General features: G+C 41.5%; 1 protein-coding gene across 1 annotated transcript in view; it reads left to right on the forward strand.

The window, feature by feature from the left end:
- VPS13C (vacuolar protein sorting 13 homolog C) overlaps nucleotides 1–21,178 on the forward strand; it is a 193,382-nt gene that overhangs the window by 148,092 nt on the left and 24,112 nt on the right. Inside the window, exons 72-79 of the mRNA XM_084641188.1 lie at nucleotides 4,109–4,248; nucleotides 4,707–4,788; nucleotides 5,319–5,432; nucleotides 5,979–6,054; nucleotides 8,242–8,405; nucleotides 13,967–14,012; nucleotides 15,518–15,641; nucleotides 16,486–16,600. Of these exons, the coding sequence (XP_084497314.1) occupies nucleotides 4,109–4,248; nucleotides 4,707–4,788; nucleotides 5,319–5,432; nucleotides 5,979–6,054; nucleotides 8,242–8,405; nucleotides 13,967–14,012; nucleotides 15,518–15,641; nucleotides 16,486–16,600 (861 nt within the window). The remainder of the gene's footprint in view (nucleotides 1–4,108; nucleotides 4,249–4,706; nucleotides 4,789–5,318; nucleotides 5,433–5,978; nucleotides 6,055–8,241; nucleotides 8,406–13,966; nucleotides 14,013–15,517; nucleotides 15,642–16,485; nucleotides 16,601–21,178) is intronic.

The raw sequence follows: 21,178 nt of genomic DNA on the forward strand, positions 1-21,178 counted from the left end.
CCCTAATCGTTTTAGTTGCCCTTTTCTGAACCTTTTCCGTAACTTCCAGCAACTGCTGTGACTTCAGTGGTGGGGAGCTGCAGGGTCCCCCGCAGCTCCCAGCCGCTGTGGGCGGTGGAGGAACCCCTGAGCTCGCTTTTGGCAGCAGGGGAACCTCTGAGCTGTGGGTGTTGGGGGTACCCTGCAGCTCCCAGCTGCTGTAGGCGGCTTCTAGCCCCTGCACAGCTGCCCCCCTTTCTGGCAGTATGGGGATCCGCAGATCCCCATTTTGTCCAAGATATTTAAGTCTTCCATGAATGTTTCTTTTTGTATCTGTGAGCTGTCCATACTCTACTAAAAATATCCGTGACAAAACCTTAGCCTTAGCTATACCCTACAGTATATCACCAACCACCCCTCCCCCCCCTTTTCCCATCCCTCTTCAGGGACCCTTCTCAGGAGCAGCTCCTCATTCAGGAGGTCGACAACCTCCTGTGCTTGAGGGCAGTGTAGAAGGTCCCTCAGAACATGGAAGGAAGAGGGTTCTACTCCCATTACTTCCTAATTCTGAAGACAAAAGGGGGCTTCAGACCCATTCTGGACCTGTGTCGCCTCAACAAGTCTCTTGAGAAGTTGAAGCTTTGCATGGTCTCCCTGGCCTCCATCATCTCCTCCCTGGATCCAGGAGACTGGTACACCGCCCTCAGTTTAAAGAACACTTACTTCCATATTTCCAGGGCACCAGCACTTGCTCTGTTTCATGCTGGGCCGGCGCCATTTCCAGTTGACGGCAATACCCTTTGGTCTCTCATCAGCCCTGAGGATGTGCACAGAGTGCACAGCGCCGGTGGCCGCTTACCTGAGACATTAGGGAGTACAACTGTATCTATACCTCCACAACTGGCTGATACGGGGCCGGTCCCGAGACCAGGTGCGGAGGCATCTCGAGCTGGTCTGTCCGACCTGTCATGACCTGGGGCTGATAATAAATGAGAAAAAGTCAACCTTAACCCCAGTGTAATGCATAGAATTCATCGGAGTGGTTCTCTACTCTGCTCGGGCCAGGGCCTTCCTCGCCGAGACTCGGTTCCAAGCCATGGTGAACCTCATCTCGTTTATGCGAGCCCACTCACTCATCACCGCCCACACGTGCCTGAAACTGTTGAGACACATGGCAGCCTACATGTATGTGGTCCGGCGCGTGTGACTGTGCTTCAGGCCCCTGCAGGCATGGCTGGCATTGGCTTATGGCCCCAACGGGTGATCAGAATTCCAGACAGTGTACTGTCGTCTATCACCTGGTGGTCAGACCTTGCGGCGGTGCTGGAAGAAGTTCCCTTCGAGGCTCTGGCCGTGTTGACAGCCCTGGTCTCTGATGCTTCGGACCTGGGGTCGGGCGCCCATCTGTGCTATCTTAGTACACAAGGTCATTGGTCCAGTCACGATCGCTCCTTGCATATCAACGTCAGGAAACTCAGTGCGATGTGCCTGGCCTGCCAAGCCTTCCTACCGAATATACTGGGCAAAGTGGTTCAGGTCCTTACAGACAACATGGCTGCCATGCTCTATATCAACAAGCAAGGTGGAGCCAGGTCGATGGCCCTCTGTCAAGAAGCTGTCAGGCTCTGAGATGTCTGTCTGCAGTATGGTATACATCTCATTGCAGCGCACCTTCCAGGGGCCCAGAATGCCTTGGAAGATTGCCTCAGCAGGATCTTCTTCTCTTGCCATGATTGGTCCCTCCGTCCTGGAGGTGGTCAGTTTCATCTTCTGCAAGTGGGGAACTCCCCGAGTGGACCTGTTTGCGTCCAAACAGAATAGGAAATGCCATGTCTTTTGCTCGATGAGAGGCTTGGATGGGGGCCCCTGTTGGACGCTTTTCTACTCCTGTGGTTGGGGGCTCAGAGGTATGCCTTTCCTCCAGTACCGTTGCTCCCCAGGGTCCTTACAAAGATCAAGTAGGACAGAGCAAGGGTGATTCTCATAGCGCCGGCCTTGTCGCCCCAACAGTGGAACAGCACACTGCTGAACCTTTCGGTGGCAACTCCGTTCTATCTGCCTCTTAGGCCGGACTTGCTGTTCCAAAACCATGGCAGTCTTCTACACCCAAACCTGGCGGTGCTGCACTTAATGGCTTGACTGTTGTGTGGTTGAATGAATGAGTAGGAGCAGCAGTGCTCAGCGTACGTTCAGCAGTTCCTGTTGGGAAGTAAAAAGCCCTCTACCAGGGTGAACTACCTCGCCAAGTGGAAGCTGTTCATTTGTTGGATCTCAGAAAAAGGCATCCAGCCCGAGCAGGCCTCATTGCAGCTCATTCTGGGATACCTTCTGCATCTCAAGCTCCAGGGTTTGTCCCTTTCATTGATCGAGATCCACCTGGCAGCCATCTTGGCATTTCATCCACTGCTCAAGGGCAGGTCGGTCTTCAGCCAGGACATGACTGTCAGATTCGTCAAGGGCCTTAAGCACCTCTACCCCCATGTCAAGGACCCAATTACTCTGTGGGACTTGAACCTGGTGCTGTAACATCTTGTGGAGCCCCCTTTCAAGCCTTTGGCTTCCTGTTCTCTCCTCCTCCTGTCCTGGAAGGTTGCATTCCTAGTCGTGGTGACTTCAGCCCATTGAGTCTTGGAGAGTCGGGCGCTCACCTTGGAGCTGCCGTATACATTTTTCTACAAGGACAAGGTACAGCTGGGACTGCACCGGCTTTCCTTCCCAAGGTGGTGTCTTAATTTCATTCAAGCCAGAATCTTCTTTCTGAAGCTGCATTAAATTGGCAGAGGAGGGTAGACTACATGTCTTGTACGTTAGGAGGGCTCTTGTCTTCTACATCGACAGGACCAAGCCATTCCATAAGTCTACACAATTGTTTGTTGCAATGACCGACCAGATGAAAGGGCACCCTGTATCCACCCAAAGAATTTCTTCTAGGATCATCGCCTGCATTCGCTTCTGCTACGATCAAGCGAAGGTGTCACCGCCAGTTGTTGTCGCTGCCCACTTGACCAGGGCACAGGCCTCTTTGGCAGCTTTCCTGAGCCCTGTACCTATCCAGGGCATCTGCAGGGTGGCCACCTGGTCATCCATCCATACATTTACGTCCCACTACGCACTGACCCAGCAGGCCCGGGACGATGCTGGCTTTGGTAGGGCGGTACTGCAAGCCACGAAACTCTGAAATCTGAGCCCAACTCCATAGATACTGCCTGAGAGTCACCTAGAATGGAATTGACATGAGCAAACACTCGAAGAAAAATCGGTTACCTTCCGTAACTCTTGTTCTTTGAGATATGTTGCTCATATCCATTCCATTACTCACCCTCCTACCCCTCTGTCGGAGTTGCAGGCTAGGAGGAACTGAGAGGGCATAGGATCAGTGGTGCGTAATATACCAATGCATGAGCATGGCACTCAAGGGGGCGCCACAGCTGATCCTACAGATACCACTAAGGCAAAAGTCTCCGACTACTGTGCACATGGGCGTGCACACAAATGGAATGGAATGGACATGAGTAACACATCTCGAAGAACAACAGTTATGAAAGGTAACCATTTTTTGCTTGAAGAGACTCAGAACTTAAATCTTGTATTGCCAACACTGTGAAATGTGCAGTTCCAGAGAAGAATGTTGGAAAAAAGATGTATTTATTTGCTAGCTAAATTCAGGCTAGTTAAAATACAAACCTTTTTTGCTAGTACTAATTTCCATCGGGACCCACTTATATTCCACATTATTTTCTGTCTGTGAACATGATTGATGTCGTCATGACTTGTGAATAAACATGTTATTCTCACAGTTTTTATAAACAGAGGATTTTGTTTGAGTTTTACTGTGCACATGGTAGAGCCCTGCAAATCTGTGGATATCTGCATATATCCGCGAAGCATATTTGCCACTTGCAGATGGATGCAGATCCAAATTTTGTATCCGTGCATGGCTCTACACGTGGGTGAACAAAAGAGCTATTAAGGGAACCTGATCACTGTTTTTTAAGTGCATTGCAGGTGCAGCTGTTCAAGTAGTGCAATTTTTAAAAACCAAGTCAACTATAAATAATTTACAAACATGATTGTTGGGTTTCATACATACCTGTTGATTTCATTCTTTACAAATATTTTTGTCTTGTAGTTGCATTTGAGTCTGTCTTTGGGTGCAGGTGGAGAAGAATCAGATAAGAACAAAAAAGAAATGATCGCTATTCATTCAGTCAACTTGCTATTGAAAAGTATTGGGGCTACTCTGACTGATGTGGATGATCTTATATTTAAGTAAGCTGATACTTCTGATTAATAGATTTTGACTGTTAAATTTGTAAATAGAGTTGGTGAATCCTTTTAGGTATTTCAGTTCTTCAGCAGTAGTCAGTAAATGATTGGTCTGATTTAACTATTTAGAATGAATTTAATTGCCTTGTAATCAAGCACAGTCACATGCATGGAAAGTGTGTTTGTGTTATTTTTAAAAGTGGACTTGAGATCCTCAGAGGGAAGGAGATGAATGGGAAAGGAAGGGTATCTAATTGTTCTAAACCCTTGCACTGCATCCCTTGGTAGCCTTCGCTTCCTACAAGTGCCTCAAGTAGTGCTCTAGCTACCTTACTGAATAATGCACAATAAAAGGTATAGGTTAGTTAAATAATTTTGTAAATTTAAATACTCTAATCTCAAGTAATAAATCAATAAGAGATTTTTGTTTCAGCTATTAAATGTTGCTATTTGTCTTTCAGACTTGCTTTCTTTGAAATTAAGTATCAGTTTTACAGGCAAGATGAGCTGATAAGGAGAGTTGTTACACATTATAGTGAACAAGTAAGTTCATTCAGTGAATTCTACTTTTTAAACATATTTTTAGGATAAATATGCTTGTCTGGAATGTGAAGCTTTTGTGCTTATTTGGGGATAAACTATTAGTTTTACAAATCCATTGTTCATAGTCATTTCTGTGGCAAAGCATCGAAACGTGAATTACCTCTACTTCAAGTGGATTTCAGTTTCAACAGTTTCTGCTTTTACTTTTGCCCACCTGTATCAAATATGGTACTAGGCTCATCATCTACCATGACATTCTGATGGAGCTACTTGTACACGTACAGCATCTTTTGCCATAGCCAGACTCTTTCACAGTCACTCAAGTAGAGCATGCTTACTCCCGTGCCTATGTCGTGCTTTTGTCCTGGTCTGTAGCATTATGCAGTACTTCTGCTAAGCCACTGTTTTAACACCATCTTACTTGCGCTTGGGAGATTTAAAAACTATGTTCTATAGATTTTAATTCTAACTTGGGTAGTATATTAAAAAAGAGCTGATATGTACTATGTCCACTTTTGTTCTTCATTTAGTTCTTGAAGCAGATGTATGTTCTTGTACTGGGTTTAGATGTCCTGGGAAATCCATTTGGCTTAATCAGAGGTTTGTCTGAGGGTGTGGAAGCTTTCTTCTATGAGCCTTTTCAGGTATGATTTCTTCTTTTAGGTCACTGTATTAGTCAGTTAGCTGTAGGTTGATAAAAATATTTTTGAACCTGATGAATTGGGAAATCGTGGCACTTGCTACTCGAAGAAATGTCTTGTTAAAGGGTATGTCTATAACGTAACAGAAGATGCATGGGATGGCTGTGGTTGGCCCAGGTTAGCTGACTGTGCCTTGCTGGGTTTGTGGGCTATGCAACTGTAGTGTAGATATTTCGGCTCGGGCTGGAACTCCGGTTCTGAGACATTGCAAGGCAGGCGGGTCTCACAGCTTGGGCTCTAGCCTGACCTCAAACATCTACACTGCTATTTTTAGCCCTGAAGCCCGAGCCCGGTGAGCCCATCAGCTGACCTCGGCTCTGAGACTCAGTGCTATGGGTTTATCACAGTGTAGACATACCCTAAATGAACAGACATTTTCCAATGCACAGCAGTTGCCATTTGATTCTTGAAGAGCTGTAGGATGAAGAGAGGGGTTTGTTTCTCTCTCTCTCTCTCTGTATTTTAATTTATAGTAAATTTCATCTTTAGGGAGCTGTTCAAGGACCTGAAGAATTTGCTGAGGGCTTTGTGATTGGTGTAAAGAGTCTTCTTGGTCACACAGTAGGTATGTATCATGGACCTTTGTCATTGACAAAAGTACTTGTTAACTTAGTTCTTGTACTGTATGACCAAATGTCTTTGTAGAGCTTTTGCTATTTTAATTGGGTTGAGAAGCATTTTCAAAACACTAATATGGGAATCATGGCAGAAGCTGTGATAGAAAACACTGGCTGAAGAGATCTCTGAGCTATTAGCAATTATCTTTCAGAACTCATGGAGGATGGGAGATATCACAGAGGACTGGAAAAGGGCAAATATAGTATCTATCTGTTCATAATCACCTAGAAGATAATAAGGTGATAAGTAGCAGTCAACATGGATTTGTCAAGAACAAATCCTGTCAAATCAACCTAGTCTTCTTCTTTGACAGGGTAACAAGCTTGGTGGATAGGGGAGAAGCAGTAGATGTGGTATATATCTTGACTGTAGTGAAGCTTTTAAAACTGTTTCACGTGACCGTCTCATAAACAAACCAGGGAAGTATAGCCTAGATGAGCCTACTGTAAGGTGGGTGTGCAACTGGTTGGAAAACTGTACTCCAGAGTAGTTATCAATGGTCCACAGTCAAGCTAGAAAGACCTATCAAGTGGGGTCCTGTAAGTATCGGTCCTGAGTTCGGTTTTATTCAATATCTTCATAAATGATTTAGATAGTGGCATAGAGAATACACTTCTATCAAGTTTGTGTATGATACCAAGCTCGGAGAGGTTGCAGATGATTTGAAGGACAAGATTATAATTCAAAATCATCTTGACAAACTGGAGAAATGGTCTGAAATAAAAAGGATGAAATTCAGTGAGGAAAATGAAAAGTACTATGATGAGGAAGGAATAATCAACTGCACAAATACAGAATGGGAAATGACTGCCTAGGAAGGAGTACTTTATTAAAATGGATTACAAACTAAATATGAGTTAACAATGCAATACAGTTTCAAAAAGAGCAAACTTCATTCTCAGATATATTAGTAGGACTGTTGTAAGTAAGACACAAGAAGCGATTCTTCCGTTTTACTTAGCACTGATAAGGCCTAAACTGGAGTATTGTGTCCAGTTCTGGGCACCAAACGTGGGAAAAGATGTAGACAAATTGGAGAAAGTCCAGGGGAGCAACAAAAATGATATAAGGGCTAGAAAACATGACCTTGCGGAAAGATTGAAAAAATTGGGTTTGTTTCTTCTGGAGAAGAGAAAACTGAGGGGGGACATAAGTCTTTGAGTACCTTCAGGAGAGAAGGTTCCCCATCAAAGCCCTCTCAGAAAAGGCAGAAGGTTGTTATAGGTTTGTAAAAGGTTGTTATAAAAAGGAGGGTGATAAATTGTTCTCCATCACCACTAAGGACAAGACATGAAGTAAAGGGGCTTAAACTGCAGCAGGGGAGATTTAGGCTCGACATTGTAAAAAACTTCCTAAGTGTAAGGGTGGTTAAGCACTGATACAAATTACCTATGGAGGTGGTGGAATCTCTGTTGTTGGAGGTTTTTAAGAATAAGTTAGACAAACACCTGTCAGGAATCATCTGGGTAGTCTTTCCTCAGTGCAGTGGACTGGACTAGATGACCTATCAAAGTCCGTTCCAGTCCTGCAATTCTATGATTCTGTGCTAGGTGTTGTAAAGTCTGCCACTCATTCCATAAAAGCTTTGTTCATTTGAAGATTATTAGTAGCAAACACAATTAATTGAGAGTTCCTAGATTTCAGCATGATGGAGAAAAAGGCAGCTAATTTATGAAAATGTAGAATTCATTGTCAGTGCTGGGATGATAAACCAGTGATAAGTACTAGACTTCGAAGACATTTTTTGGAGAATAGTATATCCAAGACCAACCATTGCTTTGGCTAATTTATTAAAGCATCTATTTTAAATACTGTATCAGTTGTTGGAAAAAGTCAGGTAACAGAGGATGGAACCTGACTCTGTGCTAAAAATATTTCAAGGCATGCCAGGTCAATATGAAATATTTGTCTTTTGCTGCAATAAGTTTCATGCCTATACACTGGAGCCTGTTGCTTGAAAGATAATATGGTATTCCATGCTTCTTGTCTGATGATTTTACTAAATTATCATATTGTCAACTTTAGCACAGAAAGATTCCTCTGAATTGCATGCAATTTAAATTGTACATTATGGTTTGTCCATTATTAAATATAAACAAGGAGCCATGCGACTTAATCTCTCCTTGGCTGACAGGGGGCGCTGCCGGGGTGGTATCTCGGATCACTGGTTCCGTTGGAAAAGGCTTGGCTGCTATAACTATGGACAAAGAATACCAGCAAAAACGGAGAGAGGAGATGGGCCGTCAGCCGAAGGACTTTGGTGACAGTTTGGCCAAAGGAGGAAAAGGCTTTTTACGGGTATGAAATTCAAACTAAACCTACAGTGAACTGACAGTTGGGCCTGTGCTAGAAAATCATTAACTGCATGTATGAAACAATTTAATGGCATCCTCCATATTCAGTTAATGAACTAATAAAAGAAGCAGAAACTGAAGGAAAAAAATTAAAGTCCATTTACATTGCATGGAGTACTGGATATTATCGTAAGGTGATTTATTTTCTGTTTCTTCTAGAATCCACCTGGGAGTGTCATAAAAAAATTTTACATTTTAAAAAAATATCTGAAGAGGAAGTATATGTAGACAAATTGCTTCAACATTTCTGAAATGTAATGTACTTTAGATTCTGAAGTGTGTTCTGTTCATGACAATGATGCAAGTATTTTGAAAAATAGGACACCTAATACTATAGATATGTGACATGAGGCAGAACAGGGGAGTGTTGGGAGTTAAAATCCAAGAGATATCTGATCATAAGTAAGTGAAATTCTAGTTAACAATAGTACTGTCCTATAAGTCCTAAGTATTACTACTCATTATTATCAACTTCTGTAGATCTAACACAAATATGCTAAATGCTTCTGAAAGAATATCAATTATAGTAGTTATGAGCTACTGTCTTTTTGTAGCTAGTTTTTGCAAAGTAGGAGGCTCATATCAAGGGTATTTTATTTTTAAAAAATCTATCTTGATGGGTAAGTGTGAAGAACCATGCAATTTATATATTTTATAGATAATAGCTATATCGGGAACAGAGAAGGAAGGAGGCTTCCACTCCATTCCTTATATGACTTCCCACTTTCCCCCATAGCAGTAAAGATGAAGGGCCAAAGGGAAGGACAGACTCAGGCCCCTTCCAACCACTTAACTTCCCTTCCCCCTGGCTAGCAAGTTTCTTGTTGTCTGAAACTTACTGGTTTTTATATCTTTATCTCTGGAATGACTAATTCTTGCCTGATTGTCCCTATGTGTAGTTAGTGCCCTTCAGGTTGCACATGTTCACCATACACCCAACAAACACGATCAGTACAGGATTCTTCCCTTGGGACTCAGGGTAACACCAAGAATGTTCACCAAGATGCTGTCAGTGGTGGCAGGTTACTTCTGCCGACAAGCAGCGACAGTATTCCCTTACTTAGAGGACTGGCTCCTAGAGGGACAATCTTACTGCAAAATGTAAGAAGCAGCTACTGGGCTTCTAGATCTCTCTGACAGATTGGATTGAGGGTGAACCTGAAGAAATCCACCCCAGAAGCCAGGGTTGTGGATGAGGTTGGATGCTGTGACTGCCAGGATATATTTACCAGATGGCCAGTTCCTCTCCATCAGTCTCATACAGTGAACCCCAATGACCCTCAGGATGTCCATACAATCCTGGCACTGTTGGATCATATAGCCACAAGCACCTAATGTGATCCCGTTAGCTGGGCTTCGTGTCCGATGTGTGAAGGCTTGGTTACTGACTGTGCATACCCTGGTTCAAGCATAGACTCAGCCTGCTAGTCAGGGTTCACCAAAGGTTCTTATACTCTTTTAATTGGTGGGAACACAGATGAAAAATGTGTATGCGCGCGTATGGGTACCATTCAACTCCCTGTTCCCAACAAAGACCTTGACCATGGATGCATCCCTCATCAGTTGGGGAGTACACATGGCGGGACAGGTATATTATAATACCTATAGAAATATTGTTATACCTATGTTTACCTATTCCTCCATGTGTATATAATCTTGAGTTCTGTTGTAGGTTCTGGAGAGGAGTATTCCTCTACTGGTTACAGACCTTCTGTCCCATCTCCTCCAGTTTTTCTGTTTCAGTCCAGTCTCTTTCACACTTCGCCATGTTCCCCCATCTTCTTGTTTCAGTTTGACCCTTGGGTCTCCTTGTCCCTGGGCTCCCTGTCAGAGTACATGTGTCCCCACGCACTGGCTCACAGTCTTCTCCCCACCCTGGGCTCCTTGTCCAAACTGCCTTCTCCTTCTCTCCCATACCCCACTTTGATTCTTGCTCTCTCTGCATTGAGTTAGGCTGCTGATTCTACAAAATTGTTTGGCCACCACCAGGGGGAGCATTGGAAGCACAGGAGAGAATCTCTTCTCTCAGTTCCTGTGCCACATCATAGGGGCTCCTGGCAGTTGGGAGGAGCAATTCAAGTGGAGGTGCTTCTCAGCCCCTGCCTCCCTGGACTAGAACATACTCAATGGCTGTCAAGATGGTCTTGCCCAGTCTGCTCGGTACACAGGACCCGTGAGGAGATGGAGCATGGAAAATACAGATAGACTCTTAAGAGAATTTAGCTGCCAGATTATTTTTTTTTTTAAAAAAATCTCTACTGAGCACGTGTGAACTGAGATTTTCAGGAAGGTAATAATTTCGCCAGATGTGGGCTGTTTCTCACGGAAACCACAAAGGAAGCAGATTGCCAACCCTAGGGTGTGACCCACCTGCCAAATTTCAAGTCCCTGCTTGCAGAGTGGTTCATTCACCTCAGGAGCCACCTCCTTGTGGCCACGCGTGGCGGCATACTCTGTCTATGGCACTCCCTGCCTATAGTTACTCCATCGTTGTGGTGGTCTCTCTCCCCGCAACTTCGCCTTCTGGCCAGGTTATGCTTTAATCCACCCCTTCCAGGGTAACAGTCACACCCAGCAATAGTCTTTACAGTGGGCCTTCCATCTGTCTTGGTGGTTGGAGGTTGTCACAAATCCACAGGATCAGTGCTACGGCCCCAGCTACCTTGGTGACTGGTACAGAAACCCAGGAATCTTGAAGCTGGCAGCCAAGGTCTGCTGCCTCAGACACCTTGCTGTCTCCCTGGATCATATCCTGTCTTTTCTATCCCCCAGAGAGAGACTACAGACTGTATCCCTGCAGCCCTTCCAAGCTGGGTTTTGGTATCAGTTAAGCTTTTTTGCTGTCTTTCTTGCAGATGCTGCTAGGTATGTTGGGGTACACACACCTTTCATTGCTCCAAAGCATGGAGATGCTACTAGAGCTTCTAAATTAAACACTTGTAAAAATATTTTTAACATGGGCAAAAATATTTCCCCCAGTCTTGTTTTCAGAAGCAGCTGTAATATTTTTGCTAAAACTTTCCAAAAAAAAGTTGAATGTGAGTCAGAGACCCAGCATGTAAAACTTCAGCTGAAATTTTTCAGGTTGTGGCCGGTTAGAAAAACTGAAAACTGTGTCATAATAGGAAGTGTTGGGGCAGCCTTAAGTACAGGCAGCACTCTCAGCTCCACCTATAATTACATATGTAAATAAGTTACTAGTTACGTTCAGTTTTGGAAGAATTCACTCCCCAGGTGAACAGATGAAGAAGGCTGTGTCCACCTTTATTGTCTGTGACAGAAACAACTATAAGATGCAGTAAAAGGGTTCATGTGCAAATTCGGATCACTAATCATTTGGTTCACCAGAGAAGAAAAACAAGCTTCAAATCTGAAGTTTGCAGTAACATGCAACAAACTGATTTTTTTTAAAAAATCTGGTAAGGGTCTGATGACCATGGAACAAATGACCACAAAATAAATACGACGTTACCTACACAAGGTTTCTCTGAAATGGATGTACACGAGGTTTCTCTGGAATGGATGCTAAGTGCTCAAGTGATCCATTTTATCTCAAGTGAGAAATTCTTCCTAGGAGATGAAAGGCTGTGTTTACGTCCAGTGTCTGTTGTTTATGTGGGTTTTGAATCATACCTATCATCTTTATGCTAGAATTATTTGTTACATGAAATGCAAATTAAGCACATTAGGAATTGTTGTTAATAATAATCAAAAGAAAAAACTCATTTTACTTTCCCAAACTTGCTCAGTAGCGTACATAGCGTGACATGTGTTTTTCTAATCTTGTTTACTGACAAATTCGTAAAAGCCTGTTTGCTATTCTTGTATTACACTGCCAATCTTAAGCATTAATCATTTTTTGTGCTGTTATGGTTGGGATACTGCCTAATGCATTAATTGACTTCTTTTGTTTACTCTATAAAACTATTCAGCATATTAGTAACCTCCTTTCCTAAAAGGCTTTACTATACTTTGGATATTTCTAAAAGCACTCACTTAAGATTAGGCAAAGTACTGTTGCGATACATGTTGAATCAGGGCTTACCTAGATGAAGACTTGGGCTTGTCTACCCTTACCGGGGGATCAACAAGTGGCAATCGATGCATTGGCGGTCAATTTAGCAGGTCTAGTGAAAACCCACTAAATTGACTGCAGACTGCTCTCCCGTCGATTTCTGTACTCCACCTGATCGAGAAGAGAAGTGTAGTGTGGATCCCACAGTAAGTAAATCTAAGCTACGTTGACTTGAAATTACGCTGTTCACGTAACTCAAATGGCATAGTTTAGATTGAATTTACCCTGTAGTGTAGACAAGGCCTCAGTGGCAAGCCAGGATGTGACTCTACAGTGCACAAACCTGCTGCATACTAACTGGCTGTGTGGACTCTGATGTGGAGAACTTTTAGTTCATGATAGCAAAGTGTGCTAGAAGTTCCCAAGTGCACTCTGGCTTAGAGAACTTGTAATGCGTGGTAGAAGAGTCTGCATGGCCAGTTAGTGCTTTGGAGGCTAGTATGCTGTAAATTTACATCCTGACTTGCAGCACACTATCTGTAGAGAAGCCCTTATAACATGTATGCCATAACCTAGGCTTAGTTAACTAGTTATTGTTGTGTCTTATAATATTGCTCACTAGTGTTTCTCAGCCAGGTAAGCTGTGATCCCTTTTTCATGAAAAAAGCTATGCTCAGTGAAGGATGTCTCTCTCCACCTCAAGTTGTCCCACAACAATCCATTCTTTATTTATAACCAGGATCCCCCTGCTAGTTGTTTTCCCTGTGTGATCCTTCCTCATTGACTCTACAAGCTTTTCATTAGCATCAGACTCATTACTGCAAATGTACTTCAATTGGAAGGCCTTCAGTACAAGATAACCAGCCAGAGAGAGGAGTGTTTACTCCCTTCTACCGAATAGATACTGTTTATCACCTCTGATGACCTGTGTTAACTTATATACCTTAAGAACATAGTTTTCAGTAAAGACACGTAACTCCTTAACTATCATTATACATACATTTTGCAATTATGATGATGACCAGTAAGCTACGAGCTCTTGGTAGAGACCTCACATGCCCCCGCTCTTTGGTGAATGATTACATCGGGGATCTCTGTAAACTGCTGTATATGTCCTCTGCCAGTTGGCCCCAGTGATCTGTGGGTCACATCCTGTGACGTAGGCTACAGAACAGCCAGGGAATAGTGACTGGTAGTGCAAAACAACAGTTAAGTTAAGATTCTCGCATGTTATCTGTCAGGGATCGTCTCTGGGTCCAGTTTAGTAGTTCCCTGTGCCTTCTAATTATTCCAAAGATGTTTTCTTTCATGATGATCATATCAACAGGAATTCATAATAAACAAAAATAAGCCTTAGGAAAGATCCCATTTGAATGCTTTGCTTAAATGTTAATTTTAAAACACAGCAGGAGAGACACCTAGTGGCTGAATCGTGCTTCAGCAGTTCTGGCTTTCAAGTGTTGACAATGAAACTCTCATTTTTGTTTCAGGGTATTGTTGGTGGTGTGACTGGAATAATCACTAAACCTGTAGAAGGTAGGCAAAAATTATTAGTAAACCTAAAGTCCATTCTTCAGAAGGCTAACACGTTGTGCTACTTATAACTTACTTTCTATTGAGAAATATTGACTTAAACATGATAGTACTTATTTAGGTCTGAGCTCATTATTTCTGTGTTTCTGAAGAAAAGTAACATTTTTAAAATCATGTCATTTGTAAAAATTAAAGTTTTGATTTCAGATATTTTTACAGTTGTTACTAAAGGTTCTTGTGCAAATTCACATGCAGACTTTGACAGACCAGTTCACATAATATCATGTGCAGCTGCGTCTGAATAAGTTTAAAACGAAAACTTTCTCTGAACGGTCATATTTACAGCAGGCATGTAAATTTTTGCTATTGGACAATTTCAGCACAGTTTCCTCTATATCAGCAAATTAACTGTATAAAGCTGAGCTTGAGTAACTAACTCTACCAGCAAACAAGTAGAGAAATAGACCTTTATGCATTAATGTATTTCACCCCATAGGTGGCACATGCATGTGTGTGTGTGTACAATTAGATGTTAAATAATAGAACAGGTAGTATTTTTGTTGTTGTTTAAGTGACAGGGTAAAGAATAATTAGAGTGGGAGCCACACTAGAAATAACATCTGTTTTAACCACTTGGTCTGTTTCTGCTGTTTCTTTTAATTGGGAAGCTTAACTGGCTTGTGCTTAAACCTGTCAGGTAGTTCTTTTGTTTTAAGCCTGCTTCACTCTATCAATACGAGGCATGGTAAAAAAGAATAAAGGAGATTAAAAAATAGGTGTAATTGCTTCTTTTAAATCTGGCATTTAGATAGGGAATCAGGACACTCTCACAGATATACAATCCCAATTCCTTAAATGTTTACAGAAGAACCATCTAAATATTAGTCAGTTAATAGCACTAAATTTCACCTGATTTTTGCTGGTTGCTAATAAATTAAGTGAATTGTTCTTCTCTTCTGAGCAGTGATTCTGTAAAAATGGTATAAAAAAACTACACACAGTCATTTGGTTCTTTTTCTCATGCATCATTACCAATGCGAATGGTTTTGGAAGCTAAATTCTTACCTTAGTTGCATTTGCGTAAATCTACAGTCTTCACATTTTGCTCTTAATCAGACCTGTGGAGAATTGTCTTCAATGGAAGTGCACTAGCGTAACTGGCTCTGATAATTGTAACTTTTTTTTAGTAAACAATTCTGATAATGTAGAAGAAAGAAGAATCCCATTCACCCTCTCTTAGCTATGTTGGTTCTGAAGGGCTAATGAGATTTAAGGTGAACAACTATGTGACCAAACACAGACTGGGAAGGTTCCGTAAAGCAAAAGGTGTCATTAATACATAGTATTTTTTCTGAGCTGAACTGCATGTAACCAGCAATTTTGGAATGTTTCAGGTATAGAATTGTTCTAATTAAAGTTAAGTCTTCATAAAGCAGGAGGTGGATTAACTTTAGAATTTGGATCTTCTGCAAGGGTATGTAACTAATTCTGTATTTTCTTTTCTGAAGGGGCTAAAAAGGAAGGTGCAGCTGGATTCTTCAAAGGAGTTGGAAAAGGGCTTGTAGGTGTTGTGGCCCGCCCGACAGGTGGCATCGTAGATATGGCAAGCAGTACCTTCCAGGGAATTCAGAGGTAAAATGATGGGGTGGAAGTTAGTGATTGTCTGTTTACCAAATGTTCTCAGGTATGTGGACTGTGTGATTAGAGGTACAGTGGTAACATATGTTTGCTTGCCATTTGATGTGATTAAAATACAAGCTGCATCAGGAGGACTGAGAGTGCGCCATGGTGATGCTTTGTTAGGTGCCAGGTGAAGGAAGAGTGCTACAACCACCTGAGACTGACGCTATTACAGTATAACTTAATATACTACAGTGTCATATGGAGGTTATATCAGCTCCATGCAAACATGAAAAATAAAATGAAAGTCCTGTATTATGGTGTACCAACTAAAAGTCCATACAAGACTGTAAAAACTAAATAAAAACATAGAACACTCAGTAATTAAAAATGTTGTTTTTCAACTCCTGAATGCTCACAGCCATCTCTCACTTTACCCTGCTGTAATACCTAGACCACTGCAATGACTGTCAGTGGGACTTGTAATCCTAAATCATTTATGCGCTTTTGAAAGTGCAACTGAAAAACTTTCTGCAAGCTATAGAAGAGTCAATAGTTACTTAGAGTTTGGAAGAAACTTCTCCCATAGACATGTAGTTTCATAATTTTCTGACTGATGCAATAGGGCGATGATATAGAGTGCCATGACACACAAATAATTTGGATAATTCATGGCTAGCTAGCAAGTATGAGCAGGATCTTTCAAGGTTTGAGGAGATGAATTCTAAATAACTTATTTAAAAATCTGTGCTGACTAAACTAGTAAAAGAAATAAAAGAAATGCAAGTAACAAAAACAATTTTGGTGCGAAGTCTGTACCAGGTCTGAACGCATTGAAATTGTTGGTCTTTGACAGGGTGGCAGAATCAACTGAAGAGGTATCTAGTCTCCGTCCTCCGCGTCACATTCACGAAGATGGCATTATCCGGCCATATGACAGGCGTGAAGCTGAGGGTTATGATTTATTTCAGGTAGGAGTTGCATTGTTAACATAAGTACAGCCTAAATTTTCTAACCATTGAGGAGCTTAATGCAGTATATTATTAAAATGCTACTTTGGGGAAGGGACCTGGATATTTATTTCAGTTTATAAAATATGCCTATGTATTGCCATCCAATGCAAGCTTTAGTCACAATGAAGAACTAACATATGTGCTATGCAAAGTAAATCAGATTACTGCACAGCCTTTCAATATTCTGTTTTACCAGTTGCTCATCTCGTCATTTTGTGTTAAATATATCACCATGACCCTCGCTTAAAAAAAGGGGGTGTGTGAAGATATTTTAGCATTTGTGGGACAGTCTATTGTGGGACAATATTTAGGAGGTTTCAGAGTAGCAGCCGTGTTAGTCTGTATTCGCAAAAAGAAAAGGAGGACTTGTGGCACCTTAGAGACTAACCAATTTATTAGAGCATAAGCTTTCGTGAGCTACAGCTCACTTCCTCAGATGCATATCGTGGAAACTGCAGCAGGCTTTATATATACACAGAGAATATGAAACAATACCTATTCCCACCCCACTGTCCTGCTGGGGTATTGTTTCATATTCTCTGTGTATATATAAAGCCTGCTGCAGTTTCCACGATATGCATCTGAGGAAGTGAGCTGTAGCTCACGAAAGCTTATGCTCTAATAAATTGGTTAGTCTCTAAGGTGCCACAAGTCCTCCTTTTCTTTTTGCGAATATTTAGGAGGTTAATCCTGTTCCTTATGTTTCCCATGTTTTCAAACTGTGGTTTTTAATGGTAGTGTGCTAAAAGCTACACAACGCATATGATGGTCTAGTCTGGTTGACCGCCTGCATGGTGTTAGACATGGGTGCCATATTGACAATGAATGCTATTTCTCATATACTGGGGAATTTTAATCCAGTTAATTTTGAGTAAATGCAACAAGACAGCAAACAGGAAGAGCACTTTAAGAACATGCTGGCTGAGATTTCAAATGTAATTTAGCTGAAGTATTGGTTATGATAAAACATCTGGAACAAAAGAAGTGATTTAAAATGTTTACTTCTAAGTTAAGACTGAAACTTGCATCTTAATTATTGATGATTGCATTTATTTCCTGTAGATATCGTTTGTGATCCCTCGGCATGGGTTTCTAATGTTGTCCCCTCTCTCTCTCTCTCTCTCTCTCTCTCTCTCTCCCCTTGCATACGCAGCAAGAACTGGAATAATGGAGTAAACATTTTCCATATTTTTTCATGATTTCCTTCATGGGCCTTTAAGAATTTAGATTAAGGGCATGATTCCATAAAAGAAACTCAAATTATTCATTGACTTCTATTAGAACCTCTATGTAGGAGTTGAATGGCACTTTAAATTACCCAATTCATAGTAAGAACAAAATAATTTACCTGTTACAGTCTAAAGGGTAAGACTGGACGGTAGTACATGCTAACATGAAATCATTTCCTCTTGCGTGTTTTTAAAATGATGTTGGGCCTTACTTCTGAGCTCTGAATGGCAAGTGTTAATAAAGTGGTCACTAAAGAAATATTCAAGGTAGTGTAGATGATAAAATGCTTCTTGACTAGTCAGCATTCTCTGGAGGGTATTTATATAGGGATCTTGCTTAAAAATGCCAAGAAAAGAAAGTAAGCATGGCTACTAAAAATGAATAAAAAATTTGCTCCTGTCTATGAAAATGCTTTTGTAATTTCGTGAGTCGGTGATATAAAATTTGAAAATATATCAGATAAAATGCTTCCATTCGTGGTTTAAATAAGCTGCTATAGGTCTGCCCTTGACACTGCTGACTAGCCACATGACTCCATGTTCATATTGAAAAATGAATAATCTTCTATATGATATGTTCTTCCAATCAAGGAACAGAAGGCTTGGTTAACTCTACCCTTTGCCCCAAATAAACTTTTTGTATTCCATTTTATGCGATGCGTATACATACTACTGCACATCATTTAAAACTGTAATCCCTAGTATGTAAATGCCAACTTTTTTAGCGTGAGTGAAGCCACGAGTCTCTCCTTGATTTGTGAAATTTCATATTAAGGAAACCAATAATTAATCTTACTAGCAACAAAATGTCTGTTCTGTGTTTTATGCATAAACGCTGTTGACAAAAAATTTTACTGGCTTCAGACATTTGTCTTAAACATTATTTATAAGATTGTGATCAATACAGTTGTGATCAATACTCAACACTTCTTTTCTGGGCTTGTTGTGGTGCTTGTGTGCATCTCTGCACTAGCATGAATTTTTTTCAGTTTCCCTCTCAAAAATTCTCAATATTAAATAGTTGCAATCTTTTGTAAAACAATACTATCTTAAACTTAGTGCAAAAGCAGATTTTTTTTTAAAATTCATGTTTGTCATACCATATTAAATAAAAATATAAATATGTTAGTTCTAGGTGTGTGCTTTTCACTCTATTACTTAAAAACACTTTTCAGTGCAGTGTTAGACTTCCTGGTCTGTTATGTGGGGAAAACGCTTTTGGTACATGAAAAGGAAAGATGTAGCACAATTAATGTTGGAAATTGGCTGCTATAAATATATGGAGCCTCTAAGATTTGTATGTTTAACCTATTTTTTGTGGATTAAAGTTTTGATAATATTATTCAAAAAAAATATTGCTGTACATAGTTTTCCATATTGAATTTTCTTTCTGTCGAAAGCTAGGAAATTCTAAGGTCACTGAAACAGCTCTCTTCACCACCCAACGCTGTTGCTGTACCTGTACATTTTGAGGTTATAGAAATCAGGGTGGTAGTGTAGCATAGCACACATGAGCTGTTTTAATGATCAAACAAATAAAGAGTTGAGCCTTAGAGGGAAAATAGGACATTTAGTAAAGGAGTCTTAGCCTTTAAACTAAATCACCGTTTCTCATAAAAAGTTTGCACTTGTCACAACACTGCATAATAACTCAGTCTGAGTCCTAATTTTGAAATTTCTTGAACTAAATTTGTCAGAATCTTACAGTTAGTGAAACATAAATGTTTTATTTCATACTTCTGAGGGGATTCTGCACCACTGCATGTGCAGAATTCATGTCCCCCTGCAGAAAACATATTATGTTGGGGAGGCGCTGCAATTACACCTTTTTGCACACCAGGGGCTGCTGTGGTGTCAGAGTGGGCAGCCAGCTCAGGGCCAGAGCAGCCAGCTGCAGAGAGGGAGCGGGCAGCTACTGCCCCATCATAGTATCCTGCCATGGGGCCAGGTGGGAAGACAAGGGATATGGGAGGGATAGATAGCGTGGGCAGACGGGGCTGCTGGGGGTGGGGGTTATATAGACAGGCATTCAGAAGAGCTAGTGGGGGGGAACAGATGGGTGGGGCCTGGGAGCTAGTGTGGTGACAATATTGCGTTGGGCTGAATGGGAGTGGAGGTGCAGAAACACATGGGGATGGCATGGGGGGATGCAAGGAAAACATGAGGATGGGGGAGGGTAGTGGCTGAGTGCGGGTGCAGGTACACATGGAGATGGGCAGGAAGAGGAGTGCAGGGACACGCGGGGACTGGAGCAGATGTGCCTGAGTCAATTGGAGAGGCTAGGGGTCAGCTAGGTTCTGCATGGGGGAGGCTCCCCAACTCCTTAACAGTCTTTCTCTCCCCCCCCTACTCCCCCCAAAAAAACACACAAACCACCTGTTCCATACTTCTCCCATCCATACCCAATAAACCTCCAGGTTCACTCCCAGGCTCCTGCCCAGACATTACTTGCCTCTCCCTCAGCTCCTCTGTTACCCCTGACTCCCCTGAACCTTTGTACTACTTCTGAGGGGTACAGGAAATAGGTTTCTGTCTTGTAGTTTAAATGAATTATTACTCAAAGTTCTGTATTAATGTGCCTAATAAGGAATCTATTTGCCAAAAACCATTTCTTGAATCTTTTTTGTTTTCTGTATTGTTATAGACATACTTGCTGACAGGTATTTTGAAATAAATTACCAAAATAATTGAAACTGGTGTGATTATATTGTGGTATTTTAACAAATAAGATATGCAGAATTTTCAAAATTTTACAATACTGTGTACAACACTTTTTTTTTTTTTTTTTGGTGCAGAATTCCCCCAGGAGTAATTTCAATGTAATCCTCATGTTTTTTTCCTAGTGAATTGGCCAGAGTATAAGCCTAAGAAAATGAATATTTTTAGTTGTAAATGAGTTACTATAGTGTAAATTTGTCTCAGACTTCGTTCCTTTCATTCTGTTGCATTTGGTAGCTTCACAATACTCAGTGTCTCACAGCCTTGCACCATTGACATGTTCAACTGTCCTCCTCTCTGCCACTGTCCTGCTGCCACTTTGCCACAACAGCATTTCCAGGCTGTTGTTTTCCTGCTTCCGAAATCCTTGTTCTGGTCTTGAACATATCATGTCTGAAACACTGACTCACTTTGTCTTGTTGAGTAATTCAACTAAAGTTCTCCAGTGAAAACCTAGACTTCTCTCTGGATCATACCTAGGGTTCATTTGCCTTCTGCAACAAATTTAACCTTCTCATTGTCACTTGATTGGACCTTTTCAAATTTTATCTCCGTCTCACCACCCCACTCCTGTGTACCTGCTACCTTC

The sequence above is a fragment of the Lepidochelys olivacea genome (assembly GCF_965140295.1).
Source record: "Lepidochelys olivacea isolate rLepOli2 genome assembly, chromosome: 10".
NCBI lineage: Eukaryota > Metazoa > Chordata > Testudines > Cheloniidae > Lepidochelys > Lepidochelys olivacea.